The sequence below is a fragment of the Phoxinus phoxinus genome, assembly GCF_949152265.1.
Source record: "Phoxinus phoxinus genome assembly, chromosome: 11".
In the NCBI taxonomy this organism is placed as follows: Eukaryota; Metazoa; Chordata; class Actinopteri; order Cypriniformes; family Leuciscidae; genus Phoxinus; species Phoxinus phoxinus.
The window spans coordinates 11,755,428-11,778,942 of record NC_136886.1 but is presented as its reverse complement, the minus strand read 5'-3'; the positions used below and the strand labels follow the sequence as shown (position 1 = coordinate 11,778,942).

Below are 23,515 nucleotides of genomic sequence, written 5' to 3'. Positions count from 1 at the left end.
TGAATGATAATTTAGGGTATTCACTATAGCATTAAAGAGCCCCTATTATGCATTTTTGGATATTACCTTTTATTTAGTGTGTAATATAGCTGTTTATGAATGTAAAAGGCTTGCAAAGTTCAAAGGCCGACGATAAATGGAGTTATAAGCCGCTTTTTCACTGTCGAGCCGAACGGTTCTAAGAACGGTAAGGACCGGTTCCATTTCCACTTGAACAATGACATAAAATTGTGGATTTCTCAGCATGTTTGGTGAACTGTGCTGAACCGTGCTGGTAGAATGTGTGTAGTGACGTCGCCACTTGTCTATTGCCGGGCTACCAATTTCTCTGTAGCTGCCAAGCGCTTTATTTGAGCAAGTAAACACAAGTTAATTTAATAATAAAATTAAAAGAAATCTCATCATCCTCCATAACACGGTCGGTATTAACATCTCATACCATCTGTAAACTCTTGCGTTACCAAGGCAATGACTGACGCATTTGTATTACATTCACAATGAAACCAAAGCAAAAATAGGAACTTTTAAAATAGTATAATAGGGGCACTTTAAATCTTAAAACTGTGCAGTGTGTACATGGCCAAAGTAAATTTGAATATATTGTATGTCAAAGTATCTTTAATACTGCTGAGTTTTGTTTTCTTCCAAAGAAACAAACATCAAGCCACACATGAACGCAGAAGGATCAGGTGCCGGTATTTACTGAATGTACCTAGTGCTGTTCTGGCTGGAGTTGCATCTTTTTTGATCCAAAAGGAGACCCAAGAGAGCACCACAGTAAGTATGCAGGGGATATAGGTCTGAATTGTGAAGTATCCCATTCTTCTGCTTAGGTCAAAATACACAGTCATCACCACATAGTCACCTAGAAAGAGAAAAAGATGTTGCTAATGGAACATTTCTAAAAAGAAGAAGAACAAACCAATGGTGTTTCAAATACATTGTTGTACTTCAGTGACTAAACTTTATTCTTACATGCATTAACAAACCAATAAGACTTGAAGGTCATGTTGCCTTTATATTTTCTTTGAAAAGCCCTCCTGCCAGTTTTATTTTTTGTATTTTTTAAGAGACTGACCATCCTTGAAAATATCTCAGCTCCGATTCAATTACAATCTTTCAGAATTGTTCTCCTTTTCTTTATTGACATTGTATCTATCATTGTATTGTATCAAGGCTACTTTTAAGTGTTCATGTGATATAGTAGAGACAAATCTGTGGGTGAAGCTAATATGCAAAAACTCTCAATTGAGCAGATTCTTGAGCTATGCTATTAGCGATGCTGCTAATACACAGCATGGTTACTCACTTACAGTACATCACAGGCTTTATACTTGGCCTAATCTGGAAGCCTAAACAAAACCTTTTCACTTTTCTTCGTAGTCTACAAAAGTGTCAAGTTTTTTTTTCTTTCTTTATACAGTGATAGACAGTTTAGACTATCTATTTTCACAGGCTGACAGTAAACACTGAGAGTGTGTAAAATGAGTGTAAAATGATAGCAAATCATTATGTTTTAACAAGCAAAATAGTTTGCAATATGTTAAAAAGAGTCTAATTGCTTTTTTTTTCTAAACAATATTTTTATTCATGCTGTGCTGCAGTTCTCACATATATTAATAATTTGAAAACTGATGGGAATGCCACTGTACTGTATGCAATATTCATTTGTTAATATTATCAGTATCTTAAATAAAAATTAAGCTTGGTGGAAATTTTATCTCTCTCTGAAAATAGGAAAAAATACTATATACTTTTGATTTAATATAACTTCAATGAAACATCAATTTGCAACAGAAAATGCCATTTGGCATCATCCTTGCATAACAGATTTGGTATATGAATATGAGGATATACATTTTTTTATTAAGCCCATTGACCATGTTTCCGCTAAGATTTACTAAGCCCGGAGAAAATGTCATTCAATAATGCATTTACAGTAGAGCTTTCACTGAAGTGACATTTTAACAGCTTACAATCTTCTGGACCCAGAGATTTCAATCTTAATGGGGGTCCATTAACATGCAGGGGGTACACATACTAGATATAAAAAAATCTATACATTTACTGTCAAGCGAAACAACCTCATATATCATTGGTCGGTCGCTTCTATAGAGAATAAAACCAGCATTAAACAAATGCAAATATCTCTACCAGAAAATACAATGGTGTGATGAATCCAGGACATTAAAAAAGTGGTTGCTTGAGAAAATAGGTCAACACTAGTTTAGCATAATTTAATAATGTAAATTAAAGGGAGATATTATACTGATCATTTTTATTCATACCACGTTGGATGAGAATCCCTGGGTTAGAAGCGGTTGCTTTGAACCAAACTTCTAGCTCTAAAGCATACATTATGATATTTACATCACCGTTCAAAAGTTTGGGGTCAGCATTTAAAAAAAAGAAATTAATACCTACTTATAACTACGTATAATCCTTATTCAGTTGTGATAAATTGATGAAAAGTTACTGAAAAAACTTTTTCAATGTTACAAAAGATTTCTATTTTAATAAATGCTGTTCATTGAATCAAGAAGAATCATGAAGAAAAACATGTTTCCTGCAAAAAATGTTAAACGGCGCACTGATAATAATAAAACTGTTTCTGAAGATGTGACACTGAAGACTATAGTAATGATGCTGAAAATTCAGCTTTGCCATCACAAGAATAAATTATAAATATATTAAAATAGAAAACTGTTATTTTAAACTGTAATACTATTTCACAATATTACAGTTTTCACTGTATTTTTTATCAAATAAATGCAGCCTTGCTAAGCATAAGAGACTTCTTTTGTTTAAAACATACTGACCCCAAACTTTTGAACAGTAGTTTACATCAGCCTTCGAGAAATTATATTTATCAATAGCCAATAATAAATCATACTTTATTGATTATTATGAGTAGAAAATTACCTGCAGTTGTCTTAATTATATCTGTGGTGTTCCTCAGGCCCATGAAGTCGAACTGGTAAAGTCTCCATGACTTCTGATCAGCCGCCTGCACTGAGTTCCTCCTCCACTTGTAAATCATTTCATCTCGTGGGTATCCATCTGTAATTACATAGAGCATAAGCCAGTGACCCCTAGCGCCCCCTTCACTTGTGATGGATGCCTGAGTGCAGCCCAGTGCCAGGCATCCAACTGCAGCATTTGTCTCTAGCCCAGAGCATGCTAATAAAACGCACATCACAGGCACAAGGAAGACAAAGGCAGAGAGAGAGAACAAGTAAATGAGAAGTTTGGTTCGATTATACACAGCATCCATCTTGATGCTGACACCTAACCTTGAGACGTATGCCTCTCGCGTACAACCTGTGGCCCAGAAAAGAGATTTCAAACAGCTGTCTCTTGTGGCTCGGAAACTTTAATCTTAGAAATGATCACTGATGCTGCTCTTGCGTCGATTATTCATGTCTCTTAAGTATTGCTAAGTGTATGGTGTTTCACACTCTTTTTTAAAGATAAAGTTTTAAAGTTCTGCCTTAAAGGGATAGTTCACTCAGAAATTAAAATTCTGTAATCATTTACTCACTCTCATGTCATCGCAAACGCAAACATTGATGAATGCCGCCAGACTTCCATACAATAGCCTTATTCACTAAAAAGCTTGGTAAGTGCCTCAAACTTGCTTAGTTCATGAGAGATGTGATGTCAGATTTGATTTGGATCTTTTCAATGAATCAGTTTACAGTTCTTAAACTGTTCTGAATTATTTGTTAACGACTCAGTACCGGTTTATTGTAATTGTGTGGCAAAGAGTGACCAGAACAAGTCTTCAAAATTAAATAAGGAAGTAAGAAATTCATACCGGTTGGGGAAAAAGACATGAAGTAAATAATGACAGAATCTTCATAACCGTCCCTTCAAGCAGCAAGATTGCTGGTGTTCAAGCTACTTATGTTCCACAATGTCTGAAGATAGTTGAAAGAGTTTAAAAGAACATTATTTAATAAGTGAGTGGATGCAATTCGCCCAGACATGGTGATTAATAAAACAGCATGATTAGACTTCCACACAAATACATATTCATTCTGTTGAACACACAATGACCTTAAATGACAATCAAGGTAATTGTCATTCTCTTAACAGATTAAACACTAAATGTGAATGATTATTATTATTTTTTATTTTTATTTTTTAATCTCCTTGGTCTATGCAGAGGGCATTCAAGTAGCAATGAAGATGGCCTTGATCACGATCGGTTGATATTTTACACTACCGAATAAGGTAACACTTTATTTTACAGTGTCCTTGTTACATATATTACATACTTGCCATAGTAATAACAGTAAATTATGCATACCGGTAATTACATGCAACTAACCCTCAACCAAACATTAATCATACCCTAACACTATAGTAAGTACATGTAGTCAATTAATATTACTCAATACTTAAATATATAATTACACTGTAACAATGACACCTTAAAATAAAGTGTAACTCCGAATAATAATCAGACAGATTTGTAAAATAAAAATTTTTGTATGATGTTGCTGAAATATACAACGGGTCTTAAAGATAACTATACCTGCTATTAAAGGAAATAGGAAAGGTAACATTCCGGTTACCCAAAATGAAATAATAAAAAATACATTTTTAAAATACATTTTCATTTTTTTCTGAACAATCCCTTCTGTGATGTATGCATGCAGAATTATTTAAATTCTGAATTAAATATGCAAATCTAAAGACCTATTTACACTGAGCAATACTACCACTATGTATTTTGTGGAGAATACTCCTGGTGTGTCATAAACACCCGCTGGACATCCAATTCACAATCCCATTAATTGGCACTATCGAGAGTAGTAACCAGTACCGATATATATAGGGTTAAAGGAAATGGGGGGGGGAGAGAGAGAGAGAGAGAGAGAGAGAGAGAGAGAGAGAGAGAGAGAGAGAGAGAGAGAGAGAGAGAGAGATAGAGAGAGAGAGAGAGAGAGAGAGAGAGAGAGAGAGAGAGAGAGAGAGAGAGAGAGAGAGAGAGAGAAACACTTTATTAATTGGCACAGAAATAAGCTGAAAAATCTTCATCCTCACTCTGAGTAAATCCCGTTGTGCCATCCCTGTGAACTTTGAGAAATAATTAGTAGTGTATTGTATAGAGTTTACTACTTGGCTCAATCAGCCATAAAGAGGTTGCAAAGGATCAGCAAAAATATTTTCAATTAAAATTCTGTGTACACAATAGTAAAATAGATGCTGGAGGTAGCAGGGGGCCAGAGCTGAAATTGTATCATCATTGTTTGAGTATATAACAAATAAAGATATTTTTTAAATATATATTTTTATTGCTGATATAATAGTGAATAGTTGTAGTTTATAACTAAACAAAAATCTCAATCTGCTGACTGAAAACCTTTTTGTGGTATAACGGTCCAAATGCTCAACAAGAGCCAAAAGCAAAATTGGCTTTGGCAAGTATAAAAACTTAGCTAATGGTAATTTGGATGGACTCGACTAAACTAACTGCTAAATAAGTGCATGGTTTAAACAGCGAGAACAATAATCCGACCCTTGTTGTTTTAATCTGATGTAAATCATGCTGAGCGAATCAAATCAAAGACATTCAGTACTGTGCAAAAGCCAAAATCTCTAGCTTTACTGCCAGCAGGAAACATTCATTTATGATTTTTAGATGTTGCTTAACAATACACACATGGCCTCTGTCAAACTCTAAATGCCTTTTTTGTCACTCCAAGCAAAACAGTAAAAACACCAACTGTTTCCCTTTCAATCATATTGTTAAACTGTTTGTTCCTCAGACATTATCAGAAGTACCCCAGCTGTGTCCAGCTTGATGCCACACTTCTGTTCTCTTTCTATTGTACTCAGTTCATTGGTTGGCAGTGGAGATCTTTTGATAATTATCCAAGGTCAGTGTAAAAGATACATTCCTGCTTCATTTGATCCCAAAAGTTGGCCTGCCACCCCCCGTCTCTGCCTCCCCCATTTGCATTGTCCTCGGTTCATTACTGTACAACCCTTAGGTTATGATGGGCTAAAAGGTACAAGCAAATTCCACTTAATCAGAGGAAAAAATAGCCATCGCCATGGGAACCAGAACACCATTCATTGGCTTCAGTGGGTGAAGAAAGGGGCGCTGATGAATCACAGCGTGATGGGGGGAAGATCAGGCAGCGGGAGGAAGACTATGAGAATTAAACCTAATAGGGTGTGTGGAGAATGCCTTGCTAGCACAACAAATAACATTGTAATTTCATCATTCATCAACAAAGGAGCTTACTATTGATTTGTGGAAGACTAAATGCGAGTCATACATTTTAGTTTAAACATCCTGCCTCTGTCCGCCAAAGTGCCTGAGGATGTCATGGACATGAGGGCAAAAAAGATTTATGGCTCATCTTATGACCCGCAGCAAAACCATCAAATAAGGAAAGAATAAACCGATTGATCTTAGTTTAACATTGAATCATTTTACACACACTCGCACAAAAGAAAACTTCTTACCTCCACACTAGTTCCTCCTAGTATGATTTTTAAATATATATTGTATATAGTAACTGATTATAAAAAAAATTATAAAAAAAATCGAAATTCCTGATTTTTTTTTTTTTTTATAGACCTTGTGACCCCTGTCAACACATGAGGTGCTTTATCGGGTGTTTATCAGTGCAGGACAAGAGCACAACACTAATAGCCTTAATGCAGAGCTGACTGGTTGGCTTTTGTGTCGACTGAGATTTTGTGTCGACCAGTTCTGAATGAACACTTTCAGAGCTAAAATACCTCTTTCCAAAATAACAGACAGCCCCAGAAACAACTGACATAAATATACACTACCGCTCAAAAGTTTGGAATCTTTAAGGTTTTTTAACCCTCTGGGGTGTGATGTTTTTTGGTGTTTTGACATGCCCTGACATTTGTGCCCATTTCTGTTACTTATAACATTTTCATGGCTAAAGTTTGATTACACTGCATTGAGCACAAACTCTGCTACAATAATATGTGAGCAGCATGTGTAAAAGTTTGTCATTTTGAGAAAATTTTGTTTATGTGTGGTTTGTGATTTTTTCACTGAAGTCACTGAAATAAGGCCATAAAAAAAGTATTTAATGCTCCAAGGCTGCATTTATTTGATCAAAAATACAGTCAAACAGTAATATTGTGAAATATTATTGCAAATGAAAGAACTGTTTTCTATTTTAAAATACTTCTTTTAAAAACATTTAAAAAAATCTTAGATTCCAGACTTTTAAATGGTAGTGATTTTTTTAACGAGTTAAGTAAAAATATATTTGTGGTTTTAGGGTCATTATGATAATTTGTCAAAGATGCTTGTGAAAAAAAGTAAGCAAAAAACAAACATTTCTCTTTGATGTGTAAAAATGATCCACTGCTCTCCCCTATTTAAAAATACATTTTACTTAAGAAACAATATACCCTTATAGCATTATTCTGTGTCAATATTTGATATATTAATAATTTTCGATTAAACGCTCTTTCTTTATGAAAAGCAGCTCCAAATACAATTTGAATAAAATTAGCATGAGCTCTATCTTTTGTTATTTGATGAGCAAGAAGGGGGAGAAGAAAAATACAGCAATGAAAATAATCTTGAGCGACACCATTGATACAGAGATGTGGGGAATCATCAAGCAGAGTGGAGCTTTATATCTCACCAACAAAAGCAGAGCGAGAAAATTCTTTAGTCACACATTTTTAAAAGAGATTGCAAAATCATCTCCTCTTTGCTCAATAATCAGGACAGCTAGCATACAGCATTAGCATGAATATGCACAGAGACAAAGTCACATTCAGACCAGCTGAGACATGGGGGAAACAGTGGCTTTAGTCAAGGATGGTGTGACAGATTTGGCCTTAAGTACTAAAGAAGAAAATAAACATGATGGTTATTGAGGATGAATGACTAGGGAGTTTTAGATCTGCTGAAAGTTGGTGTCGCAGACGGATTTCAGTGTAGCTGTGGGCCATTCAGAGGACACAAGAAGAGAGGAGTTATAAAAATGAGCACAGGCAAGCCAAAAATAGTAAAAAGAAAAAAGAAAAAAGAGTAAACAATCAAAAAAGGAAAGAGTGAATTAAAAAACACCCTGGCTGCAAAAGAGGTATTTTAATATCAGCCTGGCTGTGGGAACTATATGAATATATCAATTTCTGTCATGATAACTCTCTGAGTGATTGGCATGGTAATGGGTATGACAATGTTGCATGTTTGGTCTTGGCGGAATAGATGTGCTACGCTGCTGCGTTTATTGCTGCTGCTGTTGTAGGGCAAGTACGGGACTTGCTACTGCCAATACATACACCACACGCTGCTGTGAGGAGGTAAGACATGCAGCTGCTGTACATGAATTACCCGTAGCAGATTTATACAGGTGGAGCTGGGCAATGCGGAGGGTTTCTGAAAGCGCGCTGCACTATAAGGCAAATGCTACCTAAGTATTTGAAGGTTGAGCAGCAAACTCATTGGCTACTGATTACGGCAGGAACCAATCAGCTGTGCCCTATAGATAACGATGTGATTATGTAAGTTAAAGGACCTATTAGCCTGCACCATCTAGAGTTTCATGCCAGAACTTTGTATTTATTATATACTTTATATTCAGTGACTCTTCCTGCAGGTTACAATATAACACCAATAGGTGGCAACAAGTGACTGTCTTAATGAGAAAATCATTGAATTATTTGTATTCATTCAAACATTTTGATTAATTCCGAAACAATTCAAGTTACTTTTTTTATCAGTGCGTCATTGAATCATTCACTGATTCATTCAGAAATGAAATGCCGCCTTCTGTGTGTTGCTTGGAAAATGAGAAACAGATCTGCTGCAGCTTTGTTTGGAACTATTTTCATTGACAGATAAAACACCGACAAAGTAACTGGCACAATATTCTTATTTCCTGAACTGTTGTGTAAAAGCAATATCACACGAGTCATGCATTTTCCAAGCAAATTACTGTACATGTTTCTGCAAGTAAAGTGATCAGGATATTTTGACCTGGCTCAAAAGAGCTAAACCATAAGTTATGACAGCATGTTAGCGCATGTATACAGCGAGAAACAGACATTATTGTAGGCATCACTTTGTTTTTAAAAACGTTGTGGGGACAGATGGGGGTGGCGAAACCATAAAGTGACAAAGGCTCAGCTCATATAATTTGAATTAGGTTATGCACAAATAATTTAACACGAGGTAGCAATCTTTCTTTTCAACCAATTTAAGTGCTCAAAAGAACTTGTGACCAATTTTAATTTGGCAAGCAAAAGTCCTGCTAGCAAATTGTTCAGGTTTTCTGCAGATCTCCTGCTAAAAACAAATAACATGCTATATCTGGACACTGATCAAACCAAAAGGCAATTTTCAATGACGCAGAGAATGAGGAATTAGCAGCTAAAGGCTTTACATTTTCTAATCATCAAAACTATATGATTGACTTTCTTCTGTGGAACACAAAACGTGTGGTCAATGCGGTCCAATGTCGTTTGGACTTCTTTGGTGTGCTTCTTTTGTATTGAAGTTCCAATATGCAGCAACTTCACCATTGGGTTGAGCTTTTATTGCGGGTCGGGCATTCATTTCACCAACATTTGCTGTTTGTAATATACCTTTGTGTGCGTTAACATGATCTAATTCTACTTGAGGACATTTTTTCCCCACTTCCCAGCCATAAATCATTAATCTTCACCAACTCCTCTGACATCTAGGCATTGAGAGATGGAGTTAAAAGAAAGCTGTGTTTCAAACAGAAGAGGTGCATGATCAAAAGGTAATCACAGCAGTCCCTATCATCATTTAAAAATTCCCACTTTATTTAATGAACTGATTCTGTCCTAGATCTGCACTATAATTGGTGTCTGAGTGTGTTGCTCAATTTGAAACATAACATCCCCCCTTTGTTCAACTCACAATATTACTGATTGAAAATGAGAATGTTCCTTTTATTTTTTTTTGTCAAATATATACCATTTTCATTTAAAACTTTCAGCTGCATAAACTTTTTAATCCCTTTCTATTTTATTTTATATTTGTATCACCTTTGTGTTTGCAAGCCTTTGATGGTTGCGCAAGTAAAGATAATGGGCAGATCCTTTAATTTCACAGACCTTTTAAGTTTGGATTATGACAGTGATTTGATCCCATAAATTACTTGAGGGATTATTAAACGGAATGAGAAAAGATGTTTTGAAGTTGACATGTTATTACAACATTTGAAAAATTTAAAATATAGAGATGTAACCACAATATGTTGCAGACGATAAGAGTGGAGAGAGCATAAAACAAATTAACAGAAGGATTCCTATTAAATTTCCTAATAAAAGACAAGGTTTATTATGATTTATGTGCCGCGCAGCAGAAGCAAAAGCTGCTAAAAAAGCTGCCAGTCAATTTGATTTTAGAAACTATTATTATCTTGTGAACTGCATTTTTGCACACTGGTTAGTCACTTCCTATAATTTTCAAATCTCTTCATCATTTTGTGTAACCTGTCGCTTCTTCATTCTTACACATTATCGCGAACATTAATGTGAGCAAATTATTCTCTGGAATAATCTCTGTTAATAACCCCAACATCTGTCTAGATCTGTTTTTGACCATGCTTTGAAAATGACCAATAAATGATCGGGCATGTCTGAGTGGAAGTGCCATCAGAGCATGAGAGCTTCATAACTGCCTCTATGTAGAGTAAAAAGGCTTTGATGGAAATGTTAATGTCTTCCCCTCCCAGCGAATCCATGAAGGGAAGCCAAAGCAATTTGATGAGTTAATGGCAGTAAGGTGATTCTGTGCGGCAGGAAAAGCAGCTCCCATCGGTTAGGGCCACAAAATGTGTGTGTTTTTTTTTTTTGTGCAGGAATTGCAAGCACACGCAGCACTTTCCCACCTTTTCATCAGTCTGAACAATCCATCTATCTTCATTACAGACTGTGTAGAGTTTCATGACCAATGACTTTCCAACAGGTATCCAAACGGTATTTAGGTCATATGTCTTGATGGATTTTATGCATGATGCATGGACACAATCAGATATTGCTTTATCTGAATAATGTGCCTTTGTAGTGACCATTATAGTATGGCAAGTGTGTAAGGTTCCATTTGAATTCTCCCTTGTTTATTCTTCCACTACAACACAAATCATACTTTGCTGTGATGCAATGTGCAATTATTATAATATAAAAATAATAATATTTTTCTGAATAATGACACTATTGTCTTGAAAAACGACACCGTTGTCTTCCCTACCCCTAAACCTATGCCCATCACAAAAAATGTTCACTGTATGTTTACATTTTAAACAAAAAAAAACAATTTAGTATGGCTGGCTGGTCCACACAATGTAGGTGATCTAAGGTTTTACTATCTTTGTGGAGACATTCGGTCCCCACAATGTAACGCACACACACGCACACAATACGTATAATAACCCACATGAATGTTAGCGTATGAGTTAGCATATATTTTGGGTGAAATATCCTATATTTTAATATTTTTTTTTTTTTTTTACCAGTCTACCAGTTAAGAGTCAGGCCTGCATCCTTTTTCCGGCCTCACTTCACTGTCTGATGAAATAAAAGACAAGAGGCCCATATGAAAAAAATAATGCCACTTTAATGTCATTAGATAGTGAAAGGTCATAGCCAGGAGGCAGGTGATAAACACGGGTAGAAAAGTGCCCACTGCTCTCGTCAGCTTGTTCCAGCCGGACCAGAGCAGACAAACCTGATGCCTGGTGTCTGGTGTCAGGTCTGTCAAACACCTGAGAGCTCCTCGTTCCCTGCAGGGCAGGTACAGACACACTGGCTGGGGAGCGTTTCATTTGTCTGTTTGTTTATGCACACAGAGACTATAGCACTGTATGTTTGAGTCTGTTAAATATGCTTTAGAGGACAAGCTGCTGTGCTGGGCAGCGAGGTGTGAAATATTAAAATAATCTTTCTGGCAAATTGCTCCTCTTGGGTGCAGATGGGGGACCGTTTTCTCTGTGACTGATCCAGGGGAGGCAGTATATTCGCTTCTATGTGGCCGCTAACATGAAAAGGTCTGTAAGGTCCTGCCTGATGGGCATTAACCTTCATTTGCATATCAATTGAATTTAAAATGCAAGGCTTGGAAACCCTGCGCTGGTTTCTCAAAAACAAATGCCAAATGCAGCAGGGAAATGGAAGAAGTAGCTTGGAGGAAGAAAAGGTCTAAGGGGGTCCTGAAGCTTGAGGGATTGGCTCATTCTCCTTTCCTCAACAGTGAACATTCAGACCTTTACTGTGTTTTAGAGGCCCTACGGAGAAGGTCTGGCCATTAGACAAAGAGAATTAAAATTACCACTAAAAATACCACAAAAAGAAACACTACTCACACCCTCAACTGAATTACATCATCATATAATACCTGATTCCTGATCTCCATCCTGACACCTCAAGTAGTAACATCACATCATTCTACAAAACTTCATTATGTATCCATCAGAGGACGTGTAAACATGTACTACAGCAGTCAATTAAACAGGACTGATTGCGCAAAGTGGGACAGGTGATCAGCACAAGTGGGATAGTGGTTTTATATTTATATAGAAAATGTCTGCTGGAATTGAAATACTACCACTGCTTCTTCTGCTGCTGCCGCCACACACACACAAACTACACATTTCTTCAATGAATTTATACAAGTTCTGTCAAATAAGGGAGAAAATGGAAATGTTTTACTGGTGGTCTATTAGTCCTAACCAGCTTGATTATCAAGTAAATCTCAGCCCGATCAAGTGGAAGTTCTTCTGATCCAATATTGAACCATGAAAAAACCCATAAACGACTAGCATGGTCATGTAAAACCAGCTACAATCAAAAGGCTAACACTTACACTACCATTTGTAATATCATTGCTATCGTACAGTTACAATTAGGTTATCAGGAATATCCAACCATTGTATAACATGATTTATGGTAGCTCATAAAAGTATGATGATTAACTATCATAATTCATCTGAACAGTTAGGTGTCCCACTTTAGCAAACATGTTGAGTTAAAGGGGAACACTACATATCTTCGCAAATAATTATACATATCCCATCCTCTTGGTTTCTGCCTTAATGTCATGCTCAACTGACCATCATAATTAAAAAAAAAAATCCATTTCCACTATGATGTTGTCAGGCAAAAAAAATATAAAAAATAATTCAGAATGACACAAACCCTATTGACAATTATACTAATGACTGTTACATTTCATTATCCCCTGATATTTGAAGGGCAATTGATCATGACATTTATTTCAAGTTTATGGCAAATATTTGTCCCCCTGATGTCCAAGTTTTGCTGGATCCAACCGTTTCAGTGCAAAAAATAACTGATATTATAGATCAGGAAAATGTAACACATTTGGTTTAAAGGGGTGGTTGATTGCGATTTCACTTTTTTCATTTTAAATAGTGTGTAATGTTGCAGTTGGTGCATGAACAGTATCTGCAAAGTTGCTGTGCTGAAAGTTCAACGTAAGCAGATATATTGTCTTTTAAAAATCAGGAAGTTTAATGCCTACAAAAACGACTCGAATGGGACTACAACGAGATACTTCCCTGGTTTTATACGTAACTAACCCATACATTTACATCAACCCTCCCTCCGGAATATGCAAAAAATGGGGCGTGGCCATATTTCTGCGGCGTTGTGGAAGAGGAAGAATTATAGTGGAGAGCTGTAGCCATGCCGTCGAAAGTGTGTTATTCTCACCCAGCTATCATGTCTTCGGTGTTCGGGCTTCCTATGGACGCTGTAGTTCGTCAACAATGGCTACAATTTCTGTTTTATTATGTTCCTGAAAATTACAATCGTAGCTCTCTGTGCTGCGCATTTTACGGAAGACAGCTTCCAGAATCTCCACGAATTCAATGCCGGATTAAACAAGAAACTGTTTCTAAAACATGAAGCAGTTCCAACTTTAAACGCAGAGGCAGCCGTTGTTGGGCCACAACCTGTAAGTAAGACTTAATAATTTTAAATGTTTGCATGTATAATTTCAGACGTAATGTTTTAGTTTTATCAGGGACGTAAACAAATGCCAGCGCTCGCGTTATAGCCACTTAGTTATGCTATTTCGTGTGTATAAGACAAACGCGTACAAACATTTTGAACCTGCAATTTGTAATTATGTACTAATTTTGTAAATGTATTTTCCATGTATACTTTATGAAGTAATTTTTCGATTTGATCAAGAACGTAAACCAATGCCAAAGCTGTTTGTTTATAGTAGCCAGTTAGTTCGATGCTATTTTGTGTGTAAGACAAACGTGTAAAGTAAAAAAAAAAATATATGTAATCGCAACAGCAAACTTCAGCTGCGGTATTACTCAGTCATTTATTCAGTTATATTAAATGTTTAATCAGGAGAAACCCGTATCTCAAAAGCTAACAAGTGTCAGCAGTGGCATTTTCAAGTAACAGCGTATCGAAATTATTATATAATAATAGTAGAATAGAATAATAATAATAAAAATGTACCATTCAGAAACGTTTTGTAAGAGCCGTGTTTGGGGAGGTTCTGCTTGACTCTTCATTGCCGCTTTCTGGGTCTGACTCTGGCTCAAACTGTACGGTAGTATTGAAACCATTATTTACATTTGACCGGAGCACATGCAACTTTCGCCCGTAAAGGTGATGGGCGTGAAGTTTCCGGACAACGTGCACTGCGCAGTTTAGCCAATTACAACGCACCGGCCCAACTAACCAATCTGAGCCCATGCCTGTTTCTGAGGGAGTGGTTTCATAGAATCAGGAAGTCAACCGGTCGTTCAAATGACAGAGGAGAAAGCAGCTTACAATAAAGGTCAAATTTATTAAAAAAAAAGGCTTAAAAAAAAAAAAAAAAAAACGAAGACATGTTATATTGCACCCCATAAATACAATCATGCAAAGAAAAAAAGCAGTAAACCACCCCTTTAAGCATATTGTCCAACACAGGAGGACCACAACTTCTACATCTCAGGGACCAGTGCCAAAGACAGCAGTGTGCAGAGGCAAAACAGAGAAGACGGATGGTTTGCAAGGCATAAATTTGGTCATAAAGAAGCATCCCTGCACGGTGAGGAGAGGGTGGGGGTCTACGACATCTCTTATGAGCTACATACAATGCTGTCCTGACATCTCTACATCGGCATTTCGGTCCAATTCAAACTCACACAGCGATTGTGATTCACAGCATCAGACAGGTGATTCCCTCAGTGATCTAAATTCATACAACACTGAAGCAATTCCCGCAGCAATCTGGGAGTGGCATTACGTGATAAGGTTAAGTGCCAAGGATATTCCCATAGTAATACCACTAATGAAGCCATTTTCAAACATCTTCAAACCATGAGAATTAAATCATGTTATATTGAACGAGCTCTGTCAGAAATGAAGACTCCCCTGCAGAAGCATGAAAGAGTTGAAAAGGGTGAGTTTCTGAACACGCTCACTCCACAAATGCCAAGTCATTCAAGTTTGCCAAATCACCTGTGAATGCAAAATTGTCAAAGAGCATTCACATATTTTTTTATTTCTATAAAAGACGAACCATCTGATTCTGTTTGTTTCCCCTGATGGTACACCTACTGTATCATTATAAGGCCATTCATAGGCTTAATGGTTTGTATACTGAGCAAATGAAGTTTTCTAGGCACTAACCCTAAACCTACCTATCGCAGAAAACTCTGTCATTTTTCATATTCTCAATTGCACATGGAATGATTTCATTTGGCCCCAAACTAGTATCTTCTTGATTATTAATATACACACATCACAAGAAATGCAATTTTTGTAATTGTTTACACAATTGCTTTAACTATAAAAACTATTTTAAAAAGTAACAAACATTGTTATACAAATAAAAAAATAGAATGAGAATAAGCATGAGAAGGGGGAAAGAAAGGAGGAAGAGAGTGGAAGGTGGTGGAGAGAGTTGAGGAGGAGAGGAAGAGTGGAACAGGTAGAAAGAGATGAGGGGAGAGGGGGAGAGAGTGCAAAGGAGAGGGCATAGAAAGAGTCAAAAGGAGAGGGTGAAGAGATAGGTAAAGTGGAGGACATTGGTGTAGTGGAAAGAATAAGAGGATAAATTGTACGAAGAAATGAAAAGAAAGCAGGATGGAAGAGGAGTGAAGAGACGTACAGTAGAAGTTACAGACTTTCAAATATAATGATATTCACCTTAATTGACCATGTAATAAATTGTGGCTTCTTGAGAGAAGCAAACAGATCCAAAGTGTTACTATGGCATTCCACATCTATATTTAAGAGTATACGATGATTGCTGATTTGTAGTTTTGAGAAAGCCTTAAAGTGGCAAGTTCTGTCAATTTTAACAAATTCTTTTAAAATTGAAGTTCAAGAACACTGGGGATGACTGTGTTTTTTTTTGTTTTTTTTTCAAATATTAAAAAAATGTATTTGGAATAAGAGCCAACCAAAATGGAAGAGGCCTGTGGAGATATTGAGGCAGAAGAACCATGGATTCAACATTCACAATGATTTTTCCCACCCATAATGCATGAAAATAATATATTTTGTGATAGAAGAAACTCTCTGGCCAGATGTAAATGAGAGGTGTGATCAATGAAGTTCAGTGATTGCAGTACTGTACAACAGTAAACATTTGCTGCACGTTTGTGAATGTATTTTTTGGGGCTAGGGGGAAAAACTTGTCTAACAAAACCCCTCGTTGAAAAACTATAAATAAAGTTTTATAAAAAACTTTACAATAAACATGTATTTTCATTAGTGTTTTTGTGTGTCTATAGCTGAATATGTTATAAAAAAAAATAGAGAACACACCTGTAGTTTTAATGATAGCATTCACTTTTAATAAATGCATTAATCAGCAGTGCTTCATTATGCAGTGAATATTGAACATGACTTTCGTCAACATAAGAGTGTGCTTCGTGTGCTGTGTTAATTGTTCTGAGAGCAACTAAATTCATTTGAAGAAATGTGTCAAATCGATTGAGAAAAACTGTAGCAAAATCGTTTAGTATGTTTACATCGGCATGTCCTCATAATTTAACCTGAAACCTGAATACACACTACAAATATAAGGACTTTGGTGGGTCCTCATTATGTAGGTTAAACCAGTACACACACGCACACACGCACGCACGCACGCACGCACGCACGCACGCACGCACGCACGCAAGCACGCACGCACGCACGCACGCACGCACGCACGCACGCACACACACAAAATGTCTTTATTACTATCCTCATGATGACATTTTGTATTAATTCTTATTTAAAAAAAGAAAAAAAGTGGGGGAAAAAAATAAATAAAACATGTTTAATATAAAAATTAAACATAATAGCAATTCAATTAAATATAGACCAATGAAGAGTTTTACTTCTAGTCGCCTGATTGTTTTTTCTCCTCTAGAGCAGCCGTTTTTGGTATACCTCATCGCCCCATTAGTAAGAATCAAGTACCTCTTCATCGACACCAAAGCAAAAATGTGTTTCTTTGAACTCATATTAACATTATTACTATTATCATAACTAAAATTACCATTATTCATTTTTTTTGATTATTCCTTTTGAGTGAGACAAAAAAGCTGTTGCATAAATATAGTACAGTATGTGTCATGATATAATCGTGATAAAAATAAATAAATAAATAGGTTTAAAATAAAAAATTGGGCTCTCAATAGATTAAGCATTTATTATCACCTTCATAAATTTAACATGCATGGCAAAATCAAAAAAACTTTCCAAACACCCCTGGAACCTGCTTTAGTACCTCCTGGTGAGGAAGAGATATCAACAATGTCACAAACTATTTACCAAAAGAACTAAAAGACTGAGATCAAAAGTTTCCATGGCAATGAAAGAGCAACCCTCAACTATTTCAATGTAGGACCTTCTTCAGTGATTCAAACGTCAAGGCCAATCTTTAAAACATATTTCAAATCAAATCAAAACTAATTATCAGCAATAAGTAAACACACAAACACACAAATGTTTTCATGCCATATAGTATAAAGTAGAATATCAATAAATATCTTTGTTACAATAATACTTTGAATTCAACTCCCTCTTCTAATGCAATCATTAAGTAAACAACCATTAAACATTCATTTTAAAGTGTCTCTCTCAATAACACTTTCATTTTTGAAAGAACATCTTTGGTTAGTGCTTTCCACACAATCTCTAATAAAATTACTGCAGAAAATGGGCATGACGTAACACATAGCTTTCTGTAAATGGATGTCGGCTCGGTATGTCATTCTGAGCATGGCTCCACAAATGAGTAAGAAAAAAAAAACATTTCGAGAAGAGCAGAGAGCCTTGATGTGTGAATTAGGGGGTAGAAACAGAGGCTGGGTGAGAAACAGAAGTGAGAAATCATATTACCCAGGGACACAAACTTTTCCAATTTACCTATGTCCTTCTTTGTCTGGACTCTTAACACCACAGATGCATCACCCATTACCAATCACCCTTGAGTAATGTCATTCATGACACCCTACTAATGAAGCCAGCTTTCAAGAGCCCATCGGACATGGAGAGTAATTACCAGCCTATCTGTGCCCTTGGTGTATACATGTAATGAAATCCATGGCCTAGTTTCTATATAAGAGAATATATGGAGAGCAAAAATGAAACATTACATCATAAAGCATGAAATCCTAATCAGCTGTGACACATTCCCTGCAGCAATACCATGTCTACCATCAGAAATGTGCTCTTGCAATATAATCCATAAAATCAGATTTTACAGGCTAAATATCACTTCTGATTGTCTTTCTCAGTTAAAGGGGTCATATTGTACGTTTTTCCCTGAAGTCCATTTATAATGTAATTTATTTTATGCCAAAAAAGTCATAATTTAGTTTTTCATTGACAATTTCCTTCCATTTGCACCTTTAAAATGAAACAGTAAATTTTTTGCTGTTGTGACTCTAATATAAACGCCCCTTTCACAGGTGAAATATTGCCAAATAGAGTTTGAATTGCTTTTGTGGCAAGTCTGGTTTACCTGCTATTAATCAAAAAATAGGATGAGAATTGTATTGGTGTTGTTGTTATGAGAGAAATGTAATATAATCGAATCCTATAGAGGCTTTTCAGAACATTTCTCGCTTGTTTGTAAAGATATGTGAATATTTCAAAGACATTCCAGGGCATATTGTTCTTCTAAACTGAACATTTACAGCATAAAAGGCAACTGAGCGAGAAATGCTTTGACCATTCAAAAAGATAGAAGTAGCCTATACGCACCTGTAAGCTCTCTGATTCTACTCGCCCCGCTCTGAGCAGGATTCTACCAGCGCATTAACAAGGACGCTAAAGACCGCATCATCTACAGTAGCATATGTCGCTAATACACCTCTTGAGATCAGGGGAGTGAGGTTTACTCAAAGAGCTCTTACTAACTGACCTCTTTTACACTCATCCCCCTAGACCTCACCCTAGACCCCCATCTGGGTCACGGCACCAACGTAACTGTCGTATTCAGGATCTGCCTTTATTGGTGACAGCCAGGTAACAATCATGTTTGCCATAAACTTCGGCACTGTTTGTCACCGTTGTGACATTAAACCACTATTAAAAACACTTTTATAGTGTTAAATAGTGTAATTAATTAAAAGATTATCAACATTATGTAACTTAACTTTTTATAAATAATTAGAAGAGGGGTTCCCTTTTACTCACTTGAACACATGCCCCCCCAAAACATCTGTCCACAGCCCTGGCAACACCGTAATGATATGCTTCAAAAGGCATATTGATAGTTACTTGAATGCACAAGGTTGTCTTGTACAAAGAACAAATAACAAACCAAAACATTCACAACCAAAGGAGAAAAGAAATGGAAATCTAAAGTTGTGAATCCGAGGAGACTAAAAGGAAGAGATACTCACAGCTGGAGAAGATGAGTGGGCAGGAGTGCTCATCCATAGGAAAGTTATGCAGTTGAAGCTGGCATTCTGCGTTTATGGTCAATCTATGAAGAGAAGAAGCAACGTACATTTACAATGCAAAAAGAATATAAAGCACAATATAAAGCAGAAGGGCAGTGCACAATAAAAGAGACATGGCCATGGCATTTGCTGTAAGTGAAATAACTAAATCCTATTTTGCTTAAGCAAACAAAAAAGGAGCGGATGATTCCATTTTCATTCTTTACATTTTGTTATATACCAGCTGTTGTTCTCATGAGGGACACTTATTTCACTTTCAATTTTCAGGATGAGAAATTGGCAGTTTGAAGTAGCTTGTTTGACAGATGTCTATCGGAAACAGGTTTAATCCTCTTTAATTCTCCGACAGCTAGCGAGTGACGCTCAGGTGAAATCACTGACGTTTGAAGCGTCTGTTTCATACATTAGTCTAGGATTTAAAGTTTTAATTATTATCTCCCACAGGAAGAATATAATGAACCACAGCTGTGTTGACTGCATGCTTATTAACCATATAGCATGAATAAGGATGACACTGTTAATCATATGACACAGAAATATTATTCTTCCCTATCCTTGACATCTGTATATCTATGGAGTCATTCTGTTACCTGTATGTTATAGTTAGCATTGCCAATTTAACTCATTCTGGTAGATCCTGTAACTGCACCATTTGGTAATAAAAATCTAAATTGACATGTACAGTATTCTGATGAAATAAGAAACATATAAATTGCTAATATTTCATTATATTGTATTTGATGTTGTGACTTTGCTTAATTGTTTTTTGAGGGCTCAAAAAAGTGTGAAAATAGCTTATTTGGAATATGTTCCCCTGTCTGTTAGTGAGCCTGCTTTTGAATCGGCTGGTGTCAGCCAATCAGTATTGACATGACATCTCAAAAAGTTCTGTGGTCCCATTAAAAATGATTGCAGATTTTAGATATTGCAGTATTGCACACATACACAAATAGTTGAATAAAACAAAGAAAATAGACATGAGATAAGAAATATAATAATACAAAAGAACCATCTCATTGGAAGAATACCAGTTGCAAAAAATAAAGATGAAATTTGCTAATATGCAGGAGAAATTTCATTAATTTAAGAAAGAAAAAAAGAATAATAATAAAACACCCAAATGGAAAACAAAAATAATAGTTATAATAACAGTGGTATCTGTTGGAGAAAATGTAATTTTACAAATATATAACATAATACAGTCTCTCCATCTAGTTATTGTTTTATGGGTTGAGACACTTAATGTGCCTGGCCCTTATTCTGAAGTCTGTAAACAGTAATATGACAAATAAACATCAAGTAGATTATAGGTAAATTCCAACTCCTGTGAGAAAAATGGGTGGATAGTTTCTAGAGCATATGAAATGAATAGACAAGCAGACACACAGTGCTCCGTTGGCTATTTAAACACAATCCCTTGCTTCAGCGGGTAACATAGAGCCAGTGGATAATTGGCTTACTGTTACAACCTTAGCCTTTGCAAAATATGTGACAAAGAAGCCATCATGGTAAATATTGCCATATTGGTAAACAAACGTCCCGACAGCACATATTAAGCATTATGGAGAGGTATGGCAAATCAAAATTTGCATTTCTCAGCTCAGACCTGAATCCGTGCCATTGAGCTCTGTGCTTCGCAGCTCAGAAAGCTTACAGCACTCACAAAATCCAGCATTGTTTACTTCAAAGCTCCGATGACTGCAATTAAAATAGAGAGTGACATTTCGTAGTCTGCACTACCCTTTTCTCTTCACACTCCTCCTAAATACCACTGCTGCATGTCTGCTGTGTCACTGAATATCGATCATGAGCTCCATATGGGAGCATCTAGTTAGCCTTTGTTCCAGATTGGCTTTATCCGCAGAATTTGCCCCTCAGCATCAGCGCTGCTTCTCCTGTTGCCAAGGAAATATTTCACGGAGCACTGGAGACGGCATGATGTAGTCTCTCCACTGGCCTGTGAAATGTCCTCTGGTCCAAATAGACGCGGTGGTCTTCAGGCTGCTGAGAGATACCTGAATAGGCCATCGCCCTGTCTGAGATGCATTAACCAGGGAGCTGTTTTTCTAAAATACTTCTCTGCCGCTAAAAGAGCCCCGTTTGTTCTGTGTTTGTATGTTTTTGTTTTAACTTCACCTTCATTAGTACTTGAGAATCTGAAAGTATAAAGTATTTAGGTCTGGAAAGCTATATAAAAAGATTTATTAACATGTTTACGCCTAAGGTAATGCAACAAAACAAGTCAGAGTTATAGCTTTCTATAACAGTTACATTTGTTTCTCTAATTTGATTGGACAAGAGGCATTCCAAGAATGCTGACATTTCCTAAAAAAGCACTGGAAAGGAAAATAAACATACTAACTGGCAAAAACTTCTTCTGAAATGTACACTAATGTGCACTTTTTTTAATCTTTACTTATATTCATCAGGAAATCATAAAAAGATTCAATTTGATCTTTTGAACTTTCCATTAAAAATATGTATCCACAGCATCCACAAAAATAATGAGGAACTGATTTCAACATTGATATTATTATGAAATGTTACTTTGGCATCAAATCAGCATATTAGAATGATACTTGAAGGATCATGTGACACTGAAGACTAAAGTAAAGGCCACTTAAAATTAATTACTGGAATAAATTACATTTTAAAATACATTTAAAAGTTCTTGTAAATTGTAACAATATTTTGCAATATTATTGTTTTTACTGTATTTTTGACCAAGTAAATGCAGACTTAGTGAGCATTAGTGATTTTCTTAAAAAAAAAGGTTTCAAAATCTTACCGACCCAAACTTTTGAATGATAGTGTAATTTTACTCAATATGAACCTCTTTGTAATTGATGCAGGCTATAACAGCAATATACAACGGTTTTGTACCGAATATCAGACTTGACTCTCACTGAAAGTGCTTCATTGTGCAAACTTTTGTGCAGTATATTTATTTGAACACATGGCCTTTCAATCATGATTGTACCTAAGCAGACAAGGTCTTGATCTTGCTGTTGTTCTCATTGGGGTGAGCTTTTCTGATGGGACAGCTTGAAAAGGACATGCCAAGCAATGTAGTGTTTGTTTGAATAACTAGGGCAGAGTCGGCTTCAGTGGACACCCACTCATCTGACTATATTTGGAAAACTGCAGCAGTAGTTTTAGACTTATGAAAAGACAATAGTAGACAAGTTTCATGTGATTTTCTCTTCAAATCAAAGTTGGAATCCTCAACTTGACACTGCAATTCAAGCGAGAAAAAGATTTTACGCATTTTGTAACTTGATGTTGTTAACTAGCAGCTTTGGGCTCTAGCCGGCACTGGGATAATACTTCACTGCTGAAGAAAATCTGTGAACCATTTGCTTACATTCTCAACAGTAGTTTGCTATAAGCAAATGATGCTTTCTCATGTGCACCCCAGTCTGCTGTGATGATACATATGTATTTATAAAGAGAAGTGCCAGAGGCATATACTGTAATTCACATTACTGCTCTCATTAGTAATGTCTACAGTGGTGTTAGCACATTATCTCTCTGGTGCTTTATTAAAAAGAAATAAACAAATTTAGAAAAAGAGGAGAAAG

General features: G+C 36.2%; 1 protein-coding gene across 1 annotated transcript in view; it reads right to left on the bottom strand.

Moving 5' to 3' along the window:
* Window positions 1-23,515, bottom strand: part of gabrg3 (gamma-aminobutyric acid type A receptor subunit gamma3) — a 106,364-nt gene that overhangs the window by 6,862 nt on the left and 75,987 nt on the right. Inside the window, exons 5-7 of the mRNA XM_079628822.1 lie at window positions 19,875-19,957; window positions 2,923-3,060; window positions 713-865 (exon numbers count right to left, since the gene is read on the bottom strand). Of these exons, the coding sequence (XP_079484948.1) occupies window positions 713-865; window positions 2,923-3,060; window positions 19,875-19,957 (374 nt within the window). The remainder of the gene's footprint in view (window positions 1-712; window positions 866-2,922; window positions 3,061-19,874; window positions 19,958-23,515) is intronic.